At 31.5% G+C, this 18,689-nt stretch overlaps 1 protein-coding gene and 1 non-coding gene across 4 annotated transcripts; one reads left to right on the forward strand and one right to left on the reverse strand.

The window, feature by feature from the left end:
• The first annotated feature begins 635 nt into the window (after window positions 1–635).
• Window positions 636–709, forward strand: TRNAN-GUU. The gene has a single exon. It is a non-coding gene; the product is annotated as a tRNA-Asn (tRNA).
• Window positions 710–2,553: 1,844 nt separating this feature from the next.
• LOC112513247 (pre-mRNA-splicing factor syf2) lies at window positions 2,554–6,891 on the reverse strand. 3 transcript variants are annotated; one of them, XM_025119459.1, is made up of 7 exons: window positions 6,712–6,891; window positions 5,142–5,281; window positions 3,926–4,128; window positions 3,591–3,831; window positions 3,230–3,366; window positions 2,895–3,138; window positions 2,554–2,802 (listed from the first exon to the last, which is right to left on the reverse strand). In XM_025119459.1, exons 2-6 carry the CDS (start codon window positions 5,266–5,268, stop codon window positions 2,911–2,913), a joined length of 936 nt encoding a protein of 311 aa, XP_024975227.1. In that variant the 5' UTR covers window positions 5,269–5,281; window positions 6,712–6,891; the 3' UTR covers window positions 2,554–2,802; window positions 2,895–2,910. The 3 variants fall into 3 exon arrangements, with proteins under 3 accessions (XP_024975227.1, XP_024975225.1, XP_024975226.1); XM_025119457.1 differs by having other exon boundaries at window positions 2,554–3,138; XM_025119458.1 differs by having other exon boundaries at window positions 2,554–3,138; window positions 5,142–5,273; window positions 6,712–6,854.
• Window positions 6,892–18,689: the final 11,798 nt, after the last annotated feature.

Below are 18,689 nucleotides of genomic sequence, written 5' to 3' on the forward strand. Positions count from 1 at the left end.
CAATTTTATTGTAGTGAATGTTGATTCCAATCCCACTAATCAATTCAAAAGGCACTGATATATAAGCATAAACCATTTTGAAGACGTAAACACATACAGGTGCCGATGTAAACATAAATGTCTCTTAAATACCAATGTGAACCAGAGAGGAACATAATGCCCATGTAAACTAAAGTTCTTGCCACCTGTCACTTCGTTAGTTTTCTCTTACGTAATTAACAGGGTTTGTTTTAGGGTTTTTGTTCAAGGTTGATGACCATCTTAATTTCATTTGCATCATGCATTAATTATAAATACGAATGTTCCAAAAGCCTTCAACCTTTCGTATTTTATTTTCTTTGTGTTTACGTTAAAAAGCAAATGCGCTACGACTCAACTCGTAGTTTGTTCTTTTGGTGATGTGTAATACAGTTTCAAAAAAATTTCATCTTTATGTTACCAACTTTGATCGATACTCTACTGATACTGTAAGTTGTAATATTTTATTATCGTATTTCTTCAAAATATAAAATTTAAACGTATTAAATCATTTGAGAAAGAAATAAAAAAAATGGAACTAAATTTTGATTCGTTTTGTGCCAAAGGAAACTTATTATAAAGGTTAAATAGGTGTTGTTGAAAGACAAAAAGCAAAAGCTGGAATAGCTCAGTTGGTTAGAGCGTGTGGCTGTTAACCACAAGGTCGGAGGTTCAAGCCCTCCTTCTAGCGTTTTTCTTGATTTATCTTCCTAATTTCTAATTTTATATTATTTTCGACCTAAAATTCTTATATATATATAGGGGCCTATTCAAGGGAAAACTGAGTTGTTTGTGGTAACTGTGAGAACCAATATTAACCACAAATCAATAGATAAATTAGAAAATTTATAATTTTGGCAATTTTAAATTAAAATCTTAATGTTTTTGGTATTTTAAAACTCTCATCTCTCCGGCCACCGTCCTCCGACCACCGTTCGCCACCGGAGGACGGTGGCCGGCGAACGGTGGTCGGAGGAGGGTGGCCGGAGAGATGAGAGTTTTAAAATACCAAAAATATTAAGATTTTAATTTAAAATTGCCAAATTTATAAATTTTCTAATTTATCTATTGATTTGTGGTTAATATTGGTTCTCACAGTTACCACAAACTAATTAGTTCTTATTTGATTAGGCCCATATATATATATATATATAGAGAGAGAGAGAGAGAGAGAAAGAGAGAGAAGCGATCAAATGAAAATCACTCCAATTTGTAAAAACCGTAAAAATTACTCTCATTCGTCGATTTCATTGTTTAATCTTATGAAATTGTTTCATATAATACTTTTTTTGATGAAATTGTTTTATATATGGTTATGAAATTGTTTCATATACTACTTAATGAAATTGTTTCATGTATTTCTCTAAAATTGATGAAATTGTTTCATGTATTTCTCTAAAATTGATGAAATTGTTTCATGTATTTCTCAAAAATTAAAATAATGAAGATGATAATATCCATGATTAACATCATCCAGAATAAAAATGATTAATCAACCTCTCATAATTACAAAAAAATGAACAAAATGAAAAATTATGATTAGTTGAATGAAGTTTGTACGGTTTGTACAAGTTATGTGGTTTTTATTTGAACACTCCCCTATATATATATATAGATGATGCAATAATATTTTTCTCCTAAAATAACATGTTTCATTAGTTATTTAACGATAATTATATTTTTATTTCTCTTATTTAACTTATTTTATTGAATTTTAATTATTAATATAAATGATTTAGAACATAACGAAATTAATATCAAGATCATAATGAAATTAATGTAGATGATAATTTGAGTCGCATTTTTAATGATATATTTGATCTTGATAGATGGATAACTATTTTAACAGATTTACAAGTAGAGAATTGGCAAATTAAGTTTTCCAGAACATCATTATTCTTGACATTTTTCATAATTTGTTACATTAGAAAAAAAAATATCAAAATGATTGTTGGTATATTTCTTTAGATATTTATACTTAACTAGAAGGGTACTTGCACAATGCAACGAGATACAACTCGATTTTAATGTTTCGTTTTATTCTATCTTCATCGATGTTATAATACGATTTTATGCGGTGCTGGAAAAACGATAATGTTTTTATTTATTAAATAAAAAATAAATTTGAAGATAGCATAAAATTTTGAAAAAAAAAGTGTATCGACTTTAGCATCAAATCATATGTATACCCATCTCTAAATTTGTTGAAATCAAAAGATATCAGAATATGAATGAAAGTTAGCGACTCATAAGGATATGGATGAATGTTAGCTCTTGATGGAAGATTGAGGTTATCTAAACCCCGCTTAAGTGTTTCAATAAGTTGTACACAAGCATTGAGAAATTGTAAATTTAAAAATTAAGTAATTAGCATTATATAGTAGTACATAATGTTTAAAAGATTGTTCTTAATAGTTTTTGCCAAATGCTTTATAATATAGCAAGTATAGATAGGTGAAATATGTGGAACACGTCTGATTTGGCTCAACTTCAAAGAGAAACACTATAATAAATTACTAAACTACCCACATAAAATTTAAACCTTATAACCCGTTTACCAAAGGCAACCCTCAAAGTGTCTAAACTTAAAATCAGGTTTAAAATTATAAAACTAATTTTGGTTTCTTAAAAACCTAAAACACAAACTTTTTCTTTTTAGAAAAATATAAAAACAATCAATAAGTGCAGTAGCAGTAGCAGTAGCGGTAGCAGTGTACAACCCCTGGGGTCAGTGATTGGTTGGTTCATCAGCTGAAAACTTGAACCCACCAGCAGGAGGCAAGCCTAAATCAGCTCCAAAATTCCAATTCTTAAAAACATGACTAACAAACCAACCTTATATACATACAGATGGTCTTCAAAAAGAACAACTTTACCTTGTATTCTTTCTTTCTAATCAGGCAAAGCAGTTCCTCTCTCAAGATTGTTCTTAATCTCCAATGTGTATCGACCGAAAGCCCGTTCGATCTTCTTATTGAAATGCTCGTTACGGTCGTTGATCGAGTCAATGTCCTTCTCTTCGTGAAACCTTCTTCTCCTACTAAACGTATTCCGTTTCTCATCTCTGTCCTTCAGCTCCTTCACCATCTTTTCAATCTTATCCTCCGAAATCTTTGGTGCCTGTGTTTGAAATTCAAACCACAATCACTTATTTCACCCCAAAATCTATATCTTTAATTAAACACATCACTTGGGTGTATATATAGCTTACTTTCCCATATTGCAAACTTGAAGCTTCTCGGTAGAACTCTGGATCCGCTTCCTTCATTTTATTGTATTCTTCAAGATCAACATCAATGTTTTTCGTCCTTTTCTTGTATGCATCATACAACGTTTTCTGATTAAAAACTGTTGGAAGAAAATAACAATGGACATCAGGTTTGTTACGTACAAGTATAAAGTGAAGTTGTTAGTGACGCATCAAATTGCACATGTAAAGCATCAAGATTCACAACAGATACCTAAAATACCCTTTGATAAAGACAAACTAAAAGAATTTTCATTGACCCAAGTCAACACCATAAATTTTAATCGTGATGCTGATAACGTAAGTAATAAAGTAAAGTGTATACCATCCCAACCGGCCGGAGCAGGTTCCTTCTCCCACTTTTTGTACTTTGTCTCAGCCATCTGCTGTGTATCCAACATGTATGCCTTTGTCATATCCAACCCATTAGCATCCAGAAGTTTGCCGATTTTTTTCTTCCTCTCCTCGATCCACTTTTGTTTAGAAATTCCTCTCGACTCTTGTGGAGCTTCCATTCTTTTCTTTTCTGCCACCATGGCAGTTTGATTGGCTTTCCTTGCCTCGTTCTACATATGAGGAAGTATAAGCTCAAACACTATCGCATATGTAATAGAAGACAAAAAGAATGATAAAAGAACATTATTACAACTTGAAACATACCATCTTTAGCCTTATTTCAAACAATTTCTTTTGCTTCCCTGTAAGCTTAGTGAAGTCCACTACCGGTTGATCCTCAGAGGCATTGTTGTCGTCACCACTTGGATGATCATCATGATCACTTTGTTCATCATCAGGATGTTCAGTTTGAACAGATGTCGCAGCTGAAGTCTGTTGAAAACTTCTAGTAGAAGCTTGCAAGCCAGCTGAGATTATATCAATTAGATAAGAAATGATAAGAACAATGAACCCAAAAACAGCAAATGGCAACCATTCATCAGCAATCACAGCGAGGAAAACAATACAGTGGACAAAAATGTAAACCAATCCACTCCAATTTTCCTTTTCTTCCTCTAAAAAACATACTAAATTTTACTTTGTATTTCCCCCAATTGATAAAACAACATGCACTACTGAATGTAACTTGTATTTAAGAAGAACTTGCCTTACTTTGCTTGGTAACAACTACATTGCAAGGTAAACGCACTAATTAAAAGTTGCAACTGAAATCTTTAATATTTTTCAAAATAAAGAATTTTGAAGGGAAAAAAAGAGACTTGGGCTTAACATGGAAGCATAGCAAAGCTACACTAGTGATAACTGATAAGTCATCCATTACAATGTTCACCACTTTGTATCTCTCCTTTCTTTGCCACAGACTACTTGCCTAAAGTTTCTAAAAGGGTTCATTAACCAAAAGAAATTTCCTGGCATACTTCATGAAGATTAAAAACAATTTTTTGCAGATAAGACCATCCAATCATATTCAAAAAGCAGCACAACTTAGTTTCATACTTCCATAGATGAGCAGGGATCACTTTAAGTCTGGAACTATTAGTCGAGAAGATCACATCACTTCCAACTTTTTGAAATGGTAGATAGAAACAAATATGGCTGTCGTAACAACGTCAAGGCCTTGATATAAAAAGAAATAGAGATTAAATAAAAGAGTACAAACACTGTTTTCATAGAATTCACAAATTAAAATATTTTGTGATTACTGATTAAACAACAACAAAGCCATTTCTTACATGACCTCATACATTTTAATGCTTAAAATTCCACAAAGCATTTTTGGCAGGCATGAACAAATACTAAAGTGGAACGGGAACACAAAACAATCAAGACATTGAGAAAAGATAGTATGAAGAAACCGATGATATGCTCATATTCAAGCTAAAATTCCTCCGTGAAACAAATGAAATAGATTTAAGCTAACCTGGTTCATTTTTACTAGCCAATTTCATGGCCTCAGCAATAACTTTGAAACAATATTCACTACATTCATGGTATGGGTTTGAAGAATTTCTGCAATCTGGATGTACTCCTCTTCCTTCAGTCACCATTCTGCCTGTGTTACTGCAAATATCAGGAAAGACCGAAAGAACAAAAACTTCAAAATGGGTATTTTCAGTTGTGAAAGGAGGATAAAGAAAGATTCTTTGAAGTTTCTTCACAACAAAGTTCATATTCCTTCTCTCTGCAATGCACTGACCATGAATAAAATAGGACACCAAAGCTATATCTATGCAACTATACCAAACATAAGAACAGTAACAAAGAAGAAAGTACACAAGAATTACGAGCCTTTGAAGATGCTCATAAACAGTCTGCAAGACTGCAATGCATAATAACTTATGCTACAACTAAGCAAATTACACCCTAATCGAGATATCCTGTCATAATCCACCAGTAAAAAAAAGCTGACAGCATTCCAGGCATCCACTCTAACAGACAACTCAAAACAAAACAAAATAGAAATTGCATAACATAAATAGACTGCGAGACAATCCAACTACCAGAAAGCAATCTATGTTTACTTGGATAACATGATAAAGTAAGATACCGTCCACTTCACCAATTCATCCGTTTGATCAGAATATAAATGATTTACTGACAAAGGTAGATTTGGAAAAGAAAAAAAAAAGATGTAGGCAAATAAGCTTAGAGCTACCTAGCTTCCTAGACACTTTATGCATGTTTATTATAACTTATTCTCCAAATTGCTTTCACCTTACATCTTAACTAGGTATTGCCAAATTGTAACTTGTAAGCATACAATTCTACATTAGTCGTGGATATATGGGCTTGGGTGAAACTCACCCTCAAACGCAGGTTCAAAGGAAGAGGGTGCCCATTTGCCCAAACCACATATATACATATACCAATATTGACAACCTGGCAATGTGGGACAAATACTACTTCAATACCCTCTCTCTCTCAAAATGTTGCAATTTGACGTTTAGAATAGTATATAGAGTTGGTTGGTGGGATTTCATGTTTCTTCATATGAATACAATTGTGGTCGTGCCTTTAAAGATTGGGTATTTGGGTACAACCAGGATGACATAACAGGGGTTAGAAGCTCTCTGTTGGGGGCGTGATTAGGTCTAACCAAAGGACATGGTCTAAAACTTGTCATTTATAGACGGGGATGTTTTATGCATTTATGCACGATTTAATCACTTATTAAAGCATCCTATAAAAGACGGGCTGATTAGCAAGAATCATGATCATTAACATAAAAGAAAACTGAGTTCTAGCTGTGAAACTTGAAGCCCAAGACTTAGATTAACACAATACAACAGCGGCAAAACAAATGAATAAGCGATGAAGCAAAACAAAATAACAGAAAACTTAAATTCAAACACAAGTACATCAACAAAACAGAAAGATCAACACGATGAAACGCTTAATTTCAGACTCAAATAATGAAATTGTTAAACCTAGATGAGAACTGAGAAGCCTGTGCTGTGAGAACTGAAAAAGTTAGGGTTTTCGTACGGTACCTCAAGGCTCCAATCGAGAAGCTGCGCAGCTGTTAAAAAGAGAGAATCGTGCGAGCAGAAGCAGCGAACGATCGAGGGTTTCTGAGAGCTCCGGACGCGATGCGGTTGAAAGAGAGAGGATCGAGTGATTTAGGTTTCACAAACAAATGTGATGCGTATCCGTGATTTCCCCAATTCCCCTAATTCTTTTTATTTTCATAAACATCCCTTGAAGCTTTTATAAATGTTCATTCAAGCCCCTATACTTTTTATATATACAATGGCAGACAACGAAAATCAATTTTTGAGCATTTCCAACCCGCATCAAATCCCATTTTTTTACAGCATTATATTTTTCGGTGTATCGTTTTATTATAAAAATTATATTTATATTGATTTATTATTTTAGTTTTATGTTTTAAATTAACCGGGTTTTGAAACCAAACTTCTCCTCAGAGTTGAGCCCTGGAATTTGAAGGCAAACTTAAAAAGCCACCTACAGACGCTTTGAACCAGAATATAAGAGTTTGTCTCACCCATGAGTAAATAATTCATAGTAGCCTCAAAAGAAGGGAGCTACGTCTGAGTTAAACATGGAAATTTCCCAAAAAGCTAATCGTAGGTTCCTCTCTCCATTGGAACAATAACACATCTTCACAGACCAAGAACTACGAGATCACGGTTTTGCTGCTACAGCGGGCTTTACGCAATCGAACACTTTTTTTGTGATACTTATGATGTAATTGGAGCTTATTGGCAATAAATTCGATTTATCTTACTTCTCCTGATTTTCCTGAAATTTCTGAATTACTCTTGTTGGGTAATGTTGGGAGTTATAGATTTTTATCTTGACCAATTCAAGGTGAAAAATGGGGTTGAATCCATACATCCCTTATGAGTATATGGACAACTATCTCTTGAACAGCTGCGCAGGAAAGGCCCAAAGTCAATCCCAAGGAACATAGGTCTTACATGTAAAGGGTCATGTACCCATGACTCAAAATTTCCTTGCAGCTGGGTCATCCTGGACTTGAACCAGAGATCTTGCCCGTAAAAGTAAATAATTTAAAACACAACAATATATTTAAAATAAAACAAATCATTGATATATATATAGAGAGAGAGGAGCGTTCAAATAAAAACATGTCCCATTTTTGTAAAACGTGTAAACCAATCTCATCCATTCATTTTCTTGATCAATGACCAAAATTAGTTTACTTTATTTTAGAAAATTAAAAAATATATATATTAAAAATTTATTTTATTTCAACAGTAAGAGCAAAAATGGTAAACAAAATTTAACATTTGGTAACATCTTTTTCGATATTAATGACACTATTTTCATTTTTTAAAGCAATATATTATTTTTAACTTTAAATCACATCCATCAATAAAACATATAAAAAAATGAATATAACATACCATATTCAATTATATGGAATGAATCGTTTTAAATTTTGAATTATATTATATGAACGAAATTGGTTTCACCATGAAAATGTTTCGGTTCACATAATTTATTTGCAACAAGACCCGGTTTCACRTTCATGAAACCTGTTTCATTTTCCTTTTCATAATTTATTTTCAAAATACACCGGTTTCATTTTCCTTTTCATCAACAAAATGGATCAACTACACCATCAATGCAACGGTTTCACCATAAAAATGTTTTGGTTCACCTAATTTATTTGCAACATGAACCGGTTTCACGTTCATAAAACTTGTTTCATTTTCCTTTTCATAATTTTTTTCAAAATGCACCGGTTTCATTTTGCTTCTCATAAAAAAAGGATTAACCACACCATCAATGCAACGTGTTCACCATAAAAATGTTTCGGTTCACCTAATTTCTTTGCAACATGAACCGGTTTCACGTTCATGAAACCTGTTTCATTTTGTGGATTTTTTTTTGTTCATCTACGTTTTGATGATTTCATTATATAATTCAATTGTTTTATCAAGACACATTTCCTGATTATAAATCATGACAATATATAAAATCCAAAATATTAATATTTTAATATAATTAAATATTTAAATATTACAAGTTATACAATTTCCTTTATTATGCTTCCTTAATTAAGATTTATTAATAATTTCCATATTTAATAGAAAATATTGTAAATGACCGAAATACCCTTATTGATTAAATTTAATTAGAAAAAAAGGAATTTTTCTATTGGTCGAAATTAATTTACACGGTTTCTTAGAAATGCACGGTTTTCATTTGAACGTGGCCCTATATATATATATATATTTATCATAATACTAAAAAATAAAAAAATGCATAACGGAAGAAAATATTGCATGGTAGTAATCTAATAATCATCTGACAAACAAGATCTAAATCCACCAAAATTATTAAAATAACTTACATACGATGATGATATAAACAACTAATAATATGAAGGTATAATTGAAAATCTCCATAAGTTAGAAATAAATGTTGAAATCCAAGGATGAATAAAAATCCTCTTGTGGCTACGGAGATTTTAATGCAGTGACTCCGGGCTATCTGCAAAGCAAGTGGTCGCCTTGAGATTAGTCGGCTCGCATAGCGGGTTGAATATCCAGGTTAATCAAAAAATATATATATGTTTGAAATATTCTATTTGATGTTGAAATTAATGTATTGTAGATGAATTATTGTTTACATCAAGTTTTTTTTATATATTTTTGATGAAAAAAAAATGATGCAAGCGATCAAAAATGGTCGAAGCACCTTTAAGAATACACTATGGCAGACCAACATAATGGTGTCACAAACCTACTCTTACTAAAAATCCACCCATGCATGTGGCCATATAGCAGGGACGGACCCATAGGAATGTACAGTGGCCCGTGCCACTGCTTTATTGTCCTGTCGTAGTATAAAAGATTTATGTTTTTGAATAGTGTCATCATAACGTTTTGTTGTGTATACCCATTTTAAACCTGAACTTGGGATATAAGTTTATGGTGATTGAGTTGGTTAACTCTGCTAGATTATAGTTTCATGTTTGAAATAGCACAGGCTCAAATCCAAGATTTATAAACGTTTCATTGTTATTCCAAGTACGCAAGTATTTACTAGGCTATGCAATTGTAACCAAATATGCAGTATACATCATTAAAACGCCTATGAATAAGATTGTCAGTATGTCATTAGATTGAAAATTCAATTATCATTGTATCCGCGGTTATTTAAGCAAATATTATCTACTATGTCATTTAAAATAAATATCATTCATATTCGATAAAATATTTGAATAGTCCGAATAAATATCAGTAGGATTTATGTGTCCACATATCATTTATCTCTTTCAAACTTTCGATATTTGTTAACCACTCAAGACTTTAGTTGATAGAAAAATCATTTGTTTTGATTGTAACTTATTGTTTTTATGTAGCTATATCGGTCATACTCAACTTTGAAAAAAAAAATAGTCTTTTTTTTGTATTTTAATTTGCTCGTAAATTTTCAGATAAATTGACGGATAACGAAATGAACAGTCAAATTCAGACTTTTGAATAACCGGAGATACAGATAGTATCAAAAAGTGAAATCATATTTATTAAATGACTAGAAACAGGTAGAGATATATCCAAATCCATTGATCATGTGTTTGGGTATGTATGTGGATGTCATATTTGAATGTCGGTCATGAAGTGAATACGAATTTGGATTTCCGATTGGTTTATTGAATGATTATACGGAATAAATGTATTCAATCTATTAACATCAATAACAATGGTAGGATGACTTTTTTTTCTTGATTAATCTGGATATCCAACCCGCTATGCGAGCCGATTAATCCCAGGGAGACCACCTGCTTTGCAGATAGCCCAGAGTCATCACATTTGAACCTCCGTGGCCACAAGAGGATTTTTATTCCTCTTTGGATTTGAACCTGAGACCTCCAGATACTTTTGATTTTTGGAGCCAAGCTAAAACCAATCAGGCATCACTCTTGTGGTTTGGTAGGATGAAATTTTTATTCACCTTCATTAAATAAAAATGATTATTAACTTGAACATGAATTATTTGTGTACTTTGTCGCGAGAAACACCGATCATATAGTTATGTTGGATCTATTGGGAATTATGATACTTTACATGTGCAACTTAATGTCATTTAGCAATTTCACTGTATACTCTCTATACAAGAAAGGAACCAAAAACATCGATGCTGACCTTGAAAGAATACAACAAAACAAAGGAAGAAGATCCATAATTCTATCGAGATGCTTCAAATCTGTAATGAGAAAGAAAACTATACCCAACTGAAATAATATGTTTAATCTTTTTTTTGAACAAATGAATAAGTTATATGAAAAATGAAATACGTCAGTCAATAGATAGGGGTATAGGTATACAAGCATACCCTCGGTTTTCTATACATGCTAACGAAAACTAGGCCATGATGACGCCCTCAGATATATGCAAAGCCAAAAATACATCCCTAGCAGTGTTTTGTCATGCCGACTGCATTGCTACTGTTGTTCGATGTCCTATCAAATCTTTCTTTAGCTTTCAACGGTTGATATCATAAGAAAAAAAATACACACAAGTCATTTCTGATATCAAAGAGTGTCCCTAAGCCAAAATGGAACGTACAGTTTAGATAAATTAAACATTGTTATCATTTTTATACATATACAAACAAAGACACTTTCAAAACGATAAATTGATCAAATTTATTTTCACAGTGAAAACAACGATATATATATATATATATATTATATTATATGACTATGAATTAACAAAGTATTTAAAATTTAAATAGTATTTTAAAATTCAAAAAGTAAATACTAGTTATTTTCTTGAAAAGTGGGAGGAGAGTACATGTGATGTTTGCAAATTGTCTAACCAAGAGGAGGTTATATGGTAATGGTTAATGGCTAATAATTAATGGACTTCACATGCCAAGGTATTTATTTTGTTCCATGCATATAAATGTTACCACAAAATCACATGATTTTTGGAAATAAGGGTGTATGTATTTATGTATCGAAGGTGGTCCTAAATATACATATTATATTTGCATCTATACCATAAAATTATTTAAATATATTTTTTAATTTAATTTTTATTTTTTATAATTACTTTCAGAAATGTTGTTATAAAGTTTGAACAGACTTAAAAAAAGAGGATCTTGAACAGAAAAACTCAGGCTAAAAGATATTAAGCAACGACATAAAAACATAAGTAGAATAACAATGAAAAGTTCTGGAAAACACCCACCCCTGGTCTGAAACTCTCAAGAATCCAACGTAGGACCTAATAACCTATTAGACGACTCTTTATTCCTCCCTTTTGATCCTCTACCTCTCGAAGTTCTTTCCTCATGTTTATGCTTGCTACAATTTCCCACCCCTGGTAAACAACTCTAAATCGACATCTCCTAAAATTACTTTCAGATGTGATGTACTTGAAAATGTTTAATGTTATCATGTCCATCCTCAACTGTTCATCATGCGTCCTCCTCGGCCTAGCCCTCCTTGCCCATTTGATCGTCACCCAGGGACGAACCAGGTGTGGTCCATATGGGTCACCGCTTTGTTCCTCCATCGTAGTGTAAAAAATTATAGTGTCGTGAAAAATGTCACCATATTAATTTGTTGTGTGCCAGCATATATACTTTGAAAATACAAGTTTTCCTTGGTAGAGTTGGTTTGCAAGACTTTTTTTCCACCTTAGACCCGAGTTCGAATCGCGTTAGTGTCATTTTCTTAGTTTTTAGATTTTACTTTTAGAATTATTATGTTCCTGGAAGAAAAATGTAATAAAAAATTTAAGCATAGGACCTCACATATGAAAAACAATGAACTAACCAACAGACCAATGATGATTTTGTGAAAAAAATCCTTATACTTATTTTTTATAGTAAAATGATGCTACCACTTGAAAAAATTTCTAGGTCTATCTTTGTCGTCACCCTTTCTACCCTCTTCATTAGAGTCTCCATCTATCTCCTACAAATGTGTCCGGACCACCACATATTATCCGTAATTGGCACAACTCCTGACACCTACCAGAAGGCCTCATTCAATATGTTTTCCAACTTGGTCCTATCATAAGTATATCGAGACATCCTAATTTTATAACTTCCAACGACCACTAGATGCAATGCATAGCTATACAAAACACTCATTGAAAGATTATATATAACAATATATATATATATATATATATATATATATATAAGTACACACGCAATCGGTTGTTTTCAATCACCCTCTTATCATGATCCCATTTTAATAGGCCAAACATGGAAGTCTTGAATGTGATAAGCCTCAAAATGCATTGAGGAAGAAAGGTGCTAATTGTGGAACATTGATTAAGGTTTGATATGACATTGCACCCAATATTTCATGCGTTTGAGAATGTCTTATTATAGTTTCCGTAAATGCTATTGAAAAATTAGAAAATACACAAATACACATACAGTCACATGCGTATATACGGAGGATAAACCAAGAATGCTAACTATTTAAAAAAATACGAAAACCATGTGCAAAATCACATGTGATTTTACATTAAACGGCCAAAAAAAGTGTGCGGACGACTCTATGGTCGTGGGAAAAAATCGCGTGAATCATATGATTTTGTAAGTGATATTAGTGTAAAATCACATGTGATTCGACTGTTCTCTTAAATAAATATTGTTCTCATTTGAACCCGACTACTCTCTCTCTCTCTCTCTCTCTCTATATATATATATATATTATATGAGCATAACCATGAGAACTATTATCTTAAGATATTGTTTCAAATGATTTTTTTCTCATATAATGCTAGTATTTATTGTATTGGTGAACATATATTTGTTTCACAATGTATTTGCTTCATATTTATGCGGTTCACAATGTGAAACTTTTTTACGTGTAACTTTTGTTTCACAAATAAGGTAAAAAAAGTTCACATTGTAAAACAAATATATATGAAACAAGTATATATTAATTGATATCCTAAATTCTAGTTTTAGATGAAAAAAGTCATACGAAATATCATATGATTAACTAGTTCTCAATGTTATCACAAATTCATAGGTTCTCAAAACAAAGCCCCCTACTAGAGACTAGAGGTGATCATTTGTGAGCATGAGCTGGGCCTGGCCAAGCCTAACTTGTTTCTTTTGTCCAACGGATCTAATATTGTAAAGTCAAGTCATTTTTTTCGGGCTTAACAACTTGTCATTGTCCGCCCTATAAACAGGTCGGGCTTGCCCACGAGTTAACGGGCCTACAAAGTGTAACTTTTATAAATTCATAAACTTGATCAGTAACAATTAATTAACAAATGTGGAACCAAAAAGTAAAGAAAGAACACCGTTGCAATTAAAATTTTAAGCAACTAAAGTGACACATGGATCTCAACAAGTGGATAAAGAAACGAAACACAAAATTCACATTTTCATAAAATCAGTAATGCATTCCTATTTTTTATGTATAACATTAATATTCACATTAAAAAAAGGTAAACAAACAACCCCTTAGCCTTTTGGGTTCTCAAGAATAACCAAAGAGTTTCATCCTATAACTTTAATAATTTAATTTTAAAATATACTAGTATAATTTTAATTAATGGTAAAAAAAATATTAATTATAAAATATAAACACGCTGAGCGGGCTTGTCCATATATATTTTACATTGCTCATGTCCGCCTGTTAATTTTAACGAACAAACTCGGGTCCGTCCATTTTCTCGATAATGATTGTCCAAACTCATATTTCTAGTGGGTCGGATGGCCCGGGTCTAACGAGTTGTCCTGCCCATGAACAACTCTAGCCCCCTATATAAGGTTAGGTTCTGGTGAAAAGAAGAATTAAGGTGGTAATCGTAAAAAAAGGATCTCCACCCTTGAATACACATTAGGATGAGATACACCGGATCATTCCCCGTATCAAATTCAATTCATGGGTGGGTTTGAGATTACATGTGATATATTGACAAAGGCTCGTGTGAGAAAGAGAGTTAAGGTGAGAAGTGTAAGAATGAATTTAGACTCTTGATCACTTTCAATCTCAAACCCACCCATGAATCGCGTTTGATACGGGGATTGATCTGGTGTATCTCATCCTAATGTGTATACAAAGGTGGAGATTATTTCTTACGCTTCTCACCTTGACTCTTCTTTTCACCGGAACCCAACCCCTATGTGTGTGTATATCACACACACACACACACACACACACACACATATATATATATATATATATATATATAAAGTATCAAACAAGAACATGATCAAAATAGAAGAACAAAAAATGAGAAAATCACATGTGATTTTACATGCTATTACGGATTACGGAACATGGTTAACACAAAGACAAACTCGCGACCTCACGACCTAAGGTCACAATAAAAGTCACATAAATAACATGTGATTTTACACATGATTTTAGTGTAAAATCACATTATTCTATCAGTTTCATGTTATTATTTGATTATTGTTCTCTATGAACCTGACTCTCTATTTCTATATATTATATTTATTTTAACTTTAATAAATATATAATCATTACCACTTAAATCTAACCGCTTAATTTCATATTTTAGATTGTTTCTCATCTTACTGATATCGAATTTTGAAACAATTTCATGAATCATTTTCAAAAACACCTTATAAGTTGATTGGTATCAAGAGGTTTGTTCATGTCGTTAGGGTCATTTTCATGTACATGTCGGGTAAGAGATTTGTTCGTGTAATTCTTGATTAATACATGTATTTACCATTACAACCGACAACGTTAAAAGAATAATAGACTTAATTACAAAAATCGTTTCCAACATTTGATGGTTTTTGTTTTTTCGTTTTTGTTCACCAACTTCAATTAAATAACTTCCCGACGTTTATAATTTATTGTGTATTAATTCCGTCCTGAGTTCCAACATCGGTTAATTTACAGTATTAAGTGTCTTACACATGAGGACAATTTAGTTATTTTATTAATTACTATTATTTTGTTGAATTTTCATTTTTTTTTAAACATATAATATTTATATATGGTAAATAAAATAAATAAACTCACACACCCTCCTCATTTTTGGCAAGGTTTGAACTATTGACCTCCTAGGAGACCAAAGACTCATATACCGCTAAACCAAAGACTCTTTAATTTGAATTTTCATTTTGTTCGCTTAATCCATGGGAACAATTACATGAACATCATAAACATATACAAAAATTTCATTTAATCTGAGAAATTTTAAAAGAAACCTTGTATCTCAAATTTATTTCAATGAGAGTTAAAAATCTTTTATTTGTAAGAATATCTCAAATATATTAAATAAAATAATTAATTAAAAAAATAAAGAGTGTAATCATATAGTATATGAAATAATATGTATAAAAATCAATTATTTGGGAGAAAAATAATAGTAGAAGACAGAACATGTTACCTCATTAGCATATGAAACCATATAGGTAAAAGGGACAGTTTGTCACACGTGCAAACTTTATGTTCACAAATAAGACACCTTAACTAACATGATTAATTTCAAAGATCTCCGATACACCTCAAATTTTAACAATAATCAGGTTAAATGTATTTTTATATATTGTTAAATATATATATATATATATATATATATATATACTTCATACATATCAATATCACAACCTATTTTTTACATTTTTATTATATGGTTTGATCTGATTTTGACATTAACTCTGGTGCCTATAGCAACATCCAATTACTGAGTTGGTTTTGAAATTACAATTTTGAATTGCTTTTCACCTTGTATCTTGATTAGATATCATCGTATTGTAATTAGTATACAACTCTACATTAATTAGTGAGATAAATCAGTTTGAGTAGAACCCATTTCCTAAAAGCCATCTCAAGAACAAAGGGTACCCAATTACCCAAATACATGTATACATATAGTCATATACCAATCTTGACTACCTCACGATGCAAGACAAATACTACTTCAATAATCGTAAACGTAAGCCATACAAATTACATCCCTTTCATTTATTAGTAATCAATACTCAACCATTAGTGACTGTTTATATTAATTTAGTTAAAATCCAATAAATAATTAAATAATATGATACTGAAAGTATAAATATAAATACGTAACTGATAAATTAATTTTTATTTCTAATATTTTGTCTTTGTCCATGCAAAGATGAAAATCCAATCTTTAATTTGTAAGCATCATCTCAATATTTTCTTGTTTCCCATAAATTACAAACCCTAATTTCATGGCATGTGTTTGTTTTATATTTCTAAATAACTTGTACCCCCAATGGAATCACTTGTCTTTATCTCCCAAGTGGTCAATAAACTAACATGATCAACCCCAAATTGGTCTCTCCAACACAACCCCATTTTCTTGAATCTTGAAACCAACAATACCCAATATTCAAAACTGAAATTGACCAATTTTGATGGCTCAGCCAAGCCAAAGTAACGTCACGAGCCGAGCTAAACGGAGCCGAGCCAACTACCCAAGTATTGTGAGGCTATATATCTTATTGAAGTTCAATGGATGAAGGGAGTAGCTAGAGGCTTTGAACTAAACAGGATGAAGCCAATATGGGTTGTCAAGACTGGTAGTTGGGTGTTATAAAGGTGGTGGCTTTGGCTGGTCACCAAATTACATATATATATATATATATATATATATATATATAATAAAACAAGTAAGAAGATTTGACGTATTGGTACAGTTCATTTTTTGATATCGGGTATTGGTTGTTATTGTATTTAAATGGATTCTATTCGTTTTTAGTGAATTTTTTTGATTTGAATCTTGTAACTTGATGTATTTATTTGTTATGATGATTTGATATTTTAATACTTTTATGTGACAGAATCATGTGTTGTTTGGATTTTTGCTGGTAAGACGTCTGGTATTTAGATTTATGTCAAATCATTTTTAGAGGGATTAGTAGAATTAAATAATACTAATACTTATATAGGGGGTGTTTGGGATTGCTTATTCAAAACAACTTATGCTTTTTTGTAAAAGTGCTTATTAACTTATGTGGTATCAAACCGGAGTTTTGTAAAAAAGTGTTTGGATTAGCTTATAGCGGTACCAAAAAGCAATAAGCTGATAAGTTGTTTTTTAGTATTTGACAAATTTTGCTTATATATGTAAAATGACCAAAAAGGACAGTCTTTCGTATAATAATATTTTTGATTATTAACTTATTTGATTTTTTAACATGTAAAAATTTATTTTTCATCATTTATAATAATATTTTTGACAAAAATTTATATCAATAAGATTAATAATTAATAAACATTAATAAAACAGGGTTAAAATGGTAAACTGGTAATAAGCAGTTTTTCATAAGTCAAGAAGGATTAACTTATCAAAAACTGCTTATTACCGGTTTGGCACCGGTATAAGCAGTTTTTTTTTTCATTACCCAAACACTAAAAAACAGCTTATCTCCGGTGTCAGACTGAAATAAGTTAAAAAGCACATTTTATAAGCAATCCCAAACACCCCCATAATATGAGATAAAAATAAATCTGTATTTATGAGTTTTGTTACCCGGCTTACTACATGACAGTGAATGATGTAAACAAAAGAAAAAAAAAAAATCATATATTTTGGGAAAAAATAATGTGGGGTTTCAATGATTCAGTCAGTTAAATTTTAATTGTGAAAACATAAAGTTAATCTTCATTTTACCTTAAATAAGTATAATTATATATATATATATATTTATTTATTTATAGAAAGCATTATAATATCAAATTTTTTTATATACAAAAAGGTATAACATCGTTAGCAGGTCATAATCATCTTAATTGGCGATGACGTACATTCGAAAACGCCCTCGGACCTCTATCGTATGTGCTCTTTCCATACGTAATCCGTGTATACAAGTCACACACATACATCATATATCTGTATCATGCCCACATAAACACAAATACATAATTCGCCCTTTATCTCCTCTTCAAACAGAGACACATTGCACACAATAGAATCAAATCCATAAACCATTGGTTTAATCACACTAATGACATGATGATTATTATTGACTT

The sequence above is a fragment of the Cynara cardunculus genome (assembly GCF_001531365.2).
Source record: "Cynara cardunculus var. scolymus isolate 2C chromosome LG 5, CcrdV1, whole genome shotgun sequence".
NCBI lineage: Eukaryota > Viridiplantae > Streptophyta > Magnoliopsida > Asterales > Asteraceae > Cynara > Cynara cardunculus.